The sequence below is a fragment of the Dermacentor silvarum genome, chromosome 1 (genome assembly GCF_013339745.2).
Source record: "Dermacentor silvarum isolate Dsil-2018 chromosome 1, BIME_Dsil_1.4, whole genome shotgun sequence".
Classification (NCBI taxonomy): Eukaryota; Metazoa; Arthropoda; class Arachnida; order Ixodida; family Ixodidae; genus Dermacentor; species Dermacentor silvarum.
Window position 1 is genome coordinate 150,659,384 of NC_051154.1, and position 8,653 is coordinate 150,668,036.

General features: G+C 49.6%; 1 protein-coding gene across 1 annotated transcript in view; it reads right to left on the reverse strand.

Annotated features, from left to right (window-relative positions):
- The window catches only part of LOC119436233 (tyrosine kinase receptor Cad96Ca), a 100,504-nt gene extending 94,343 nt beyond the window's left edge, over window positions 1–6,161 (reverse strand). The window contains exon 1 of the mRNA XM_037703027.2: window positions 5,722–6,161. Coding sequence (XP_037558955.1) covers window positions 5,722–5,785 — 64 coding nt within the window. The 5' untranslated portion in view covers window positions 5,786–6,161. The remainder of the gene's footprint in view (window positions 1–5,721) is intronic.
- Between the last annotated feature and the right edge of the window lie 2,492 nt (window positions 6,162–8,653).

Consider the following 8,653-nt stretch of genomic DNA (forward strand, 5'->3'; position numbering starts at 1 on the left):
GTGCTTCCACGCTGGAACTACTGAGTGGAAACGGAGGCTGTGAACTGACAGAAACGGCGGGAGGCGAGGCACAACAGTCTACTTTTTGCATACAATTGATCTCGTGCTATGTATAGTTTGTGAGCTCACCACGACTGCTTTCGAGTGCGCGTTGGTAGAGGAGATTAAATCTCGCTTACGTGTAGCTACGGACGACGACTGCGATGACATAAAAAGCAGCCCGAATGCGCAATCGAGTTCATTTCCCGTCATTCAAATGCATGTCACCGAACGTGTCGGGATAACTGCTGCAAAGATCAGCTTTTCATAAAGTGCACGGTTCACGTATTCAAACTCGCGTGTCACGAGCACGCGGTAACACGCGCGCACGATCTCTCTCTCTCTCTCTCTCTCTTTCACTCTCTCAGGACCATCTCTAGTAGCCCGCGTTACTCAATTGCTCCAAAGTGATTCGTGTCTTTTTAACGGGTTTTCCCCCCCTATGTCTTCGGCACTTAAGTCGCAACTTTTCAAAGAAAGAAAAATAAAGGTATACAGAAAAAAAAGAATTTCTTATTTTTTATTTTCACTTCTCTTGTATTCGAAGAGAGAGGCTTAAGCGACATCTTTGGTGACTTAAGCGGTCCGAGATTATCATCGCCGGTACCAAGGTGTAAATTTCAATTGATGCCTCAAAATCCTGCTGTTTTACACTGTCGTGCGCTTGAAATTCTGCATTATTCGCAACTGCTCCTACCATCTCCACTCCAACATCAATGCGTCAAAGCAACGTCGAAAGTTTCTATCGTCTACTTATGAATCTTTCTAATTCCCTGCAGACATTATTCGAGGCCACTTATTTCGCGATCACCATGTACAGCTTCTCACTGGGCACAGCGTGCGCTCTGTAGCAGCAGCGTGCAACTATACGGTGAAAAGAGCACGACGCAATCGAAACGCGAGTGTACAGAACACATTTTAAAATAATTGATGTCGTTTGAGATAAAGCGTGCGCAGCACGCGTAAGTGAAAGAAAATCTGATTGATCGTGCGATCACGAGAGTTCCATACTGTACACATTAGTGCAAACGTTACATAAAAACACATACCTCCCCCAATACACTACCGTGCAGCAACGCAACAATATACTATTGCACAAAATCTCCCTTTGCGCCATACAACCCCATATCATCCTCATCATTCTTATCATCATCATGATCATCATCAGTTTGCCCAATAACTGCAAATTTCTACAAAACAAAAAAGAAAAGAAAAGAGGGAACATCTCGTATTTTTAGGTGCCAAATAAAAGCACGCAATTCGATGGATAACATTCTTGTAAAAATATATACATATTAGGCCCCAAACAGGCACGACTTGCTCTAAATTCCTGTTGCGTTCGAGGTATAGTGGTATAGTCTACATTTATCTATGGGTTGACCTTGTCTATCGTAAGTACTTCTGCCAGTGACTGCTCCCTGGTGGCTGTTCATACTTCGCTATGGGGTAAAAGACGCTCTTTCCTGTCTGCCACAGAAATAGCACAGCTCCACCGGCTGCTAGGCTTTACGCAAACAGGTCTGATGCACGCGCCCATCGACCCGCTGAACACGATTCCATTTATCGAGTGGCTTCGCAGATACCCATCAGTGCGCCTACACGACGACGAAGGTCGCAGAACGGTATGGAGAAACGACACAGGCGCTGCAGAGACGACCGTTTTCGAATGCCGCTATTTTTTCGTCCGTCGCCGACGTTCGGCAGCAGCCGTGCATGCAAATCACGAGAGGCGCGCGGGGCACTTGCATCACGCGCTGGCGCTTGACGCCGCTTTTCTTTCTGCCTTGGGTGATCATCGGTGGCGCGCATCCAGGAGATGGCGCACTGCCGCACGTGACGCCAGCGGACGCAGCGCCGGGTCGAAAGGTCGCCGCCGCTCTTGTATCTCTGGGCCCCGCCCCCCTTCCTCGTTGTCGGTGGTGTGCCGCAGCGGCAGCCGGCGACAGGCGCGACCAACGCAAGCGACCAGTTTTCCTGGAACGAGCGGCGCTCCGCTGCAGCGACACCGGCACTTCGCCGCGCTGCCGTCAAGAACGAACCTAATCAAAAGGGAGCAACGACAACTCGAGTTGGAGAAACGCGAAGCCTTGAAGCGGAAACAGGGTTTCGACCGATTCCTCAGAACGACTATCCACGCAGTTTTTGTGCCAACGCTGCGCGGATTAGGAGATCATGGGGAGCTGTTGTGGCTTAGGAGAACGGCGGCTTCTGAGTATACTGCGTAACATCCATACATTCCTCTACTCATTCTCATGCAGGCGGCACCTTGTTTCGTTCTTTTTTTTTTTCTTAACAACGATGGATAAACGTTAAAGAAAGAGTTTTCCGATTCCAAGAGGAGGCCTGCAGGCGTATGACTGCACCCATGGACTACGAGAGATAACATGGACTGGTTTTGCCGGTAGGCGCCAGAGATTATGCGCTATACGCCTTTTTTTTCCTCCGTGTCTGTAGTTCGCCGGTTTTCATCCCCCCCCCCCCCCCCCTAGATGACTGGTAAGTCAAGTCAATCTCATCAAACATTCAAAAGTATACTGCCGCTATATATAGCAGGACCAGGCTGGCACTTCCTCGTTCTCAATGCACGCTATCCGGTTCGCCATTACGAGGACGAACTTGTCTCTAATCGTTTCGTGCCTGGCGCCTTGAGAATTTCTTCTGATAAGAAACTTCGCAGATCACCGTTAAGGTGACTGGCAGAGGACGGTGTCGACGCGCGACTGTGGTCGTGCAAGTCATGAGGCATCCAGACAGATTTCTTTTTGTTATGTACTGCGAATTGCTTATGAAATGCGCGTGCTGTGGTCTGGCATAATCTCATTGCTGATTTTATAATACACGTAAATGAAGCACCCGTCCGATGCGGCGCAGTTAGGACTTATTCTAATCCTGTCCTAATAATCATGCCTATTTGAAAGGCACTAATACCTGACAACCAAGCCTACGCACGCGCTGTATCACTCTGTCAAAACTTTCATTGACTGGCCACCTTTTAAATCGTTCTACTGCTGCTCCTATTTTTATGTTTTACTGTTCTGTAGCTATTTTCTAGTTGACATAGTTGTCTGAGCACAAAGGCACGTGCCGCGACGAAGAGGGATTGGCCAGGATCTGTCAAGAAAAACTTCCTTTAATGTAAACAGAAGAACGGGTATATGAAGCAAGGACAACTTCGTCTTCTACGTCAGGGTCTACTTCGTTTCTCGAGTTTATTATTAATATGAAAAAAAAACTAGGTAAGCACGGAAGATTCTGGGAAATATAACGGCGACAAAGAATAATCGGAAGCTGAGGCTTGAAAGGACTATTTGGCGACCTAATCGCTGCTGGTCGGTAGTTGCTTCTCCAATCTGTTCCGCCGGTTCATATTCGAGACGGATCGTTTGCCGTAAGAAAAATGACCTAGTCTGACATCTTTGCAATGAAAACTTTGGTATTAATGTCGATAGAAAAGGGCCTCCCCAAGAATTGCTGTAAAACTATCGCCGCGCAACTGTCATCTAACAAGGGAGGTTGCTGGCGCCACTGTTTCAACAAGGGGATTTGCCTTCGTTGCTACCATGACGAAGACTACTCCCCTTGTAAAACGTTGGCTCCAGCGACATCTCTTGGTAACCACTGTTAATCACTTCAGGACTGAATCTTCCAGTGAACATGTCTTGTTTGAATCGTTGTACATGGTTCCATCTTTGTAGGCATAGTATGCAGTTTGCAACTGTTTACCTTTCTTAACTGGCAAAACTAAAATTGCTCTTGAAGTCGGGTCGTGAGACCTTCTCGAAAAGGCACAAACATACTCGCGCCCAAAACAGTCATACATATGCTATGTAAAGTGTATTTTGACGTACCCAGCATCTGAGTCCGTCACAAAGATTGTGGTGGCCTCAGATCTCGAGCCACAGCTAGCAGAAATTCTTCGTAGACAGTGATGAACTCATTGAATCTTGAACAAAACCGAGATGTTATTTGCGCAACACCGTCGCCGGTGCAGCGCAAGCACAACTAGTACAACATTCAGGCTTTGATGATTTCCCGCACACATATGTCATAACGCATATTGCACCTGCCTGTGCGGTGATCGGGGGAGCATGTATAAACAAGCAGAAGGAAACGTAGGAATAGAAAAATTTATTAATGTAAAGACCACGGTGATCGTAATCGTCTCACCTTGCGGTGAACATCTGAGATCTTTCTCGCAAAAAAAATGTCATTATTTACATGAGTAGCCTCGCTGATCTCGGAATAGCATATCATGTATTCATGTTGAGCATGTTCAACCTCACGCGCTTTATTGCATGAAATCACCAGCTCGGAAGATTGTGCCAGGAGGGTTTTTTTCTCGCCAGACATTGTGAAAAAGGAACTGCATGTACGTATCGAAAGGCATTCAGCTTGAGTTCCGTGAAAACTGGTTTCCTCGACCCGTGTATGTAGCACAGGGCCAAAATGAAACCACTATTTACATGAAACATAACGCCCGCCTTCTCGCGTTTGGTAACATTCCCCTATGCGCATAGCTTACTTGATTCGTGATTCCGCCCTATCGGTCATGCATAACGCTGCTTCAAGAACTAGTCCCGTGGAGATGACACATCACCAGCTGCAGTGTGCGCGCGCATCATTCCGTCTGTTGAAGTTTCATTCGGCACCGATAACACAGAATGACACTTTAATGAAGTTAGGGCCAAACAATTCCTGAGAATTATCGGTTGTAGGCACGCGGCTTAATGAGACGATCGACATTGCTTCGGGTTAATAACGACCGCCATAGATGATAGAGTAGGAATTACACAGAAATATTACACCTTAAAATTTGCTATTATTATGTTCTGCAACACTTCTGCTAAGCAAACTTGCTTTTGAGATAAAAATGTCGGTGATTCGTTTAGAGTTAAGCAGTAATTAATAATCCATGAACCATACACTGTTGGTATCTGGAAATTATTGGTTTTTATATTTCGCCACATGATAAACGGACCATTCTGGACGGCTTCTAAAGCTTCGAGTGGTCAGACTGCACGTCCACAATGGTGAGCTTTGCGCTGTAGCGAAGCAGAAAAAAGACTACGAAGTACGAATGCAGACGGCATTGCCTTGAACACACATTTATGATATGCATAAATAGCCAGTAAATAAATAAACTTAAGCTTGCTGATTTAAGTAAGTTTCACGCCTGCAATTACGTGCGAAACTTCCAAGCAGGCCACATGCCCTTCTAGACAAAACGGTTTGCCGGCCCCAAAGGTATCTTTAGTAATCAGTGGCTGAATTCACAAATCTCGGCGCCCGTAATATACCGGCTGGCACTTTTACCATCATTTCGTTTGCTATCACACAGTCGGCCGGCGCCCCTTCTTGCGAACCGTATATGAATCGAACGGCTTTGTGAGCCTACGTTCACAATTGAAGTTGTACAACTTTCTATCAATAGCGGTAAAGAGGTGGTTGTGTTTGCAGAGTTGCGTGCTCTTGTTCATTCGACTGCCGAGTGAACGTTCTCTGGAGCTGATTGGAATGTTCCCTGCATCTCACGTTCCAAATGCGCGCGGTCCAGGAGCGGCCCGCGTAGGTTGCAAAGAAGGGACGGCCGCTCAACCAATCCGGGTGCGGGACCAAGAATGTGCGCCCCGCGGCCCGTGGCTTCAGAGACGCTCGCGCACCTGCCGTCGATCCGGGACTCACCTGACTGCAGCATCGAAGCCAGCATGCATCCGAGCAGAGCCAACGCTCCCGACGCGGTCTTCATCGTGTCGTCGCTCGCCGGTTCTCCGAGCGCGGGCTAGAGCGCGTGTTTCGAAGGAACGCACGGGGGTGGGGGCACACTGAGCACGACGACGACGCCGACCGGCCGTATCCTTGCGTGGTGGTCGCTGCCGACTCTGGGCCGCGGCTGCCGCCTGATCAGCCAACGGCACCGCAGTTCCACCGAGTCCTCATGGCACTGCGCCAAGCCGGGAACATTGGGTCATCGGCGAAGCACCACGACAAAGAAGGCCGCCGAAGCTAGCTGGCCGGCCGAACGCACCTTCCACGCACTCTGGCTCGTCGTCGAACGCTGTAATTTGGCGGAGGAAGCTCTCTCCTCTCCTCCTGGGTCACGTCTTGGAGACTCCGCCTTCGAGCGCACTGGCTCGACGGGATGCCAGCCCGGCAGGCTCGCTCTCTCGTCTCCCCCACCCCCTCTCGCGTGGCAGCAGCCGGCGGGCGAGGGGCCCTTCTTGGAAGCGCGCCACCTACCTGCCGGATTCCTCCTGCCGCCGCCGCCGCCTCGTGGTCCCGGCTCAGCGCCCGTTCAGCGCTCTGCTTCTTGCGCGCGCACTCTTGCCACACCCAGCCTTACAGGTCGGCCTTACAGGTTGACAGTGCTCGAAAGTGTTCTCCTGCCATCCTAACGCACTTGGTTAATTCGAAAGCGGAAAGGAGAAAGAAAATACGCCCAGGGTCACCCCCTCGGAACTCGGCGAAACCGAAAGCACTTCAATGGCAACAACGAATGGAGCAAGGGCACACTACCAGACATATCGTCGGCACATGTTCGCGACTGACTTGCAACATTTTGTAACCACACGAGGGAATTTATAAATCCGTTAACATCTCCCTCCTTAGCCATGTATATATGTGTGCTATGTAGCCGGGAGGACAGGGTCGCTTAAAAATATGCTAATTCTGCGAATGTCTGAGTACACCTGTTACGGAACAGGTTCTAGGTTTATAATGCAACGGCACTGTAATGAACAGACATGTTTCCTATTATAACCTGCGTGGCGCTGTCCTTTTCGCGAACGTAACATAGATTCACCATTCGTATGTGCAGTTGGTCGCAAACGTGTAAAGGCCATCAACCGACGCCTCAACGTGTGAGCTCCAGCATACGCTGACGCTGCTTTCGCCAACTACCACTTGCGTAGGCTTTAACCTTGCTACCAAGACTGGCGGCCGTAGCTCCGACGTACAGGAGTCAGCAAGTTCACGCAACGAGAGCGGCTGCCTCTACAATTTTGCTCCAGGCTGTACTAACAATAGAGCGCAACACGACAGCTTCTATCCGTGACATCATGCAAGGCCGTGTTATCCTGCTATTCTAATATACGTTACGCTGCTGCAATACACTATAGTAGTTTTGCTAACGCTGTGGTCCACGGACGCCCAGACATCTTCGAAGGAATTCAGGACGGTTCGCGTGGATCCCACTAAGGACACATGGCTACGTGCATCGTTGAACTATTGCGAGAAATTACTCGGATGTTCAGGATTAACATTGCGCCGCCTGATTTCCTCATGTTACCATTGACGTGTGACACCTCTGCGGATCTGTTACGATTGACGTGTGACACCTCTGCGGAGGGGATTATCGGAGGACCATGCCTAAACCAACGGAGGATGAATCCCTGATTTGCTATGGTTGTCTCGAGTGGTCCTCAATCTGGCGGGTGAGTCGCAGTGAATAATGGCCCCCTTTGTGTGCGAACGCGCAGGAGCGAACTGTGCACCACCGGAGACCTCGAGTCACCGCTAGCGGAGGCAAGCCCGGGAAACGTCGCCTGGGAGAGAGGGGGCAGCCGCCGCACCCCCGACTGGACTCAGTACCTGTCACGTGACGTTGACGTGAGCGAAATCCCGCCTACGCTTTTAGCGGGCCTATTTGAGCGGCCCCGCCATGTATTTAAAAATTATTCTCTTATTTTTTATCCTTCATCAACCATGAAATGAACTGTGCAAGTTTCTCACTAAGAAATCGTCTTGCCCCTGCCCGGTCGCTATGGTCTACCGGACGTCTGCAGTCTGCCGAGAACGCCACGCTACCCAGAAGTAACGCCGGTCGAGATTGAAGTAACCGGCGTCGCAACACTTATTACACGCTCGTGGTTCTTACCAACGGCACGAACTTTTGCATCGTCTAAAAGCTTTTTTAGCACATGTCACCGCAGTAGCGCACCCAGCATTTCTGCCAGGGGGGGGGTTGACAGTTTGCCAATACCATCTAAACAGCACTAATTTCGATTTCTTCACAGGAAATTGTCAAAAAATGCGCTTTTTGCGAGTGTGCAGGTGATTGCGCGTCTTACATCTTATTTACAGTACTCAAATGCGTAAGGAAAGAAAAGGGGTTAAACAAAAGGGGGTTTTAAGTCGGCCTCAGGGGGGGTTACAACCCCCGAATCCCCCCCCCCCCCCCCCCCCCCGTCGGTGCGCCACTGTGTCACCGTATATATTGAGGGTGAGCCACGAGTGAAGTCTACTTGTTCAACACTGTCCAGTGGCGCGGTAAACCCCTGATTTCCCGCAGCAACGTTCGAAGCTCACCCTTGAAAGACGGACGCGCTTTATATAGAGCAAAATGCACCATATCTCAAACTTTGGCGGTGTTGGGCATTGAATATTGGGCAGCCAAGCTGGCAAGTTCGCGTATGGGTCCTGCACTGTTCACACATTCTCTTGACAACCGTCCCCTTGCGGGCGCAATGCGAAAACACCCGTGTACTTAGATTTAGGTGCACGTTAAAGAACCCTAGTTGGTCCAAATTTCCGGAGTCCCCCACTACGGCCTGCCTCGTAATCAGATCGTGGTTTTGGCACGTAAACCCCCATAATTAAAAAAAAAAACGTCCACTTG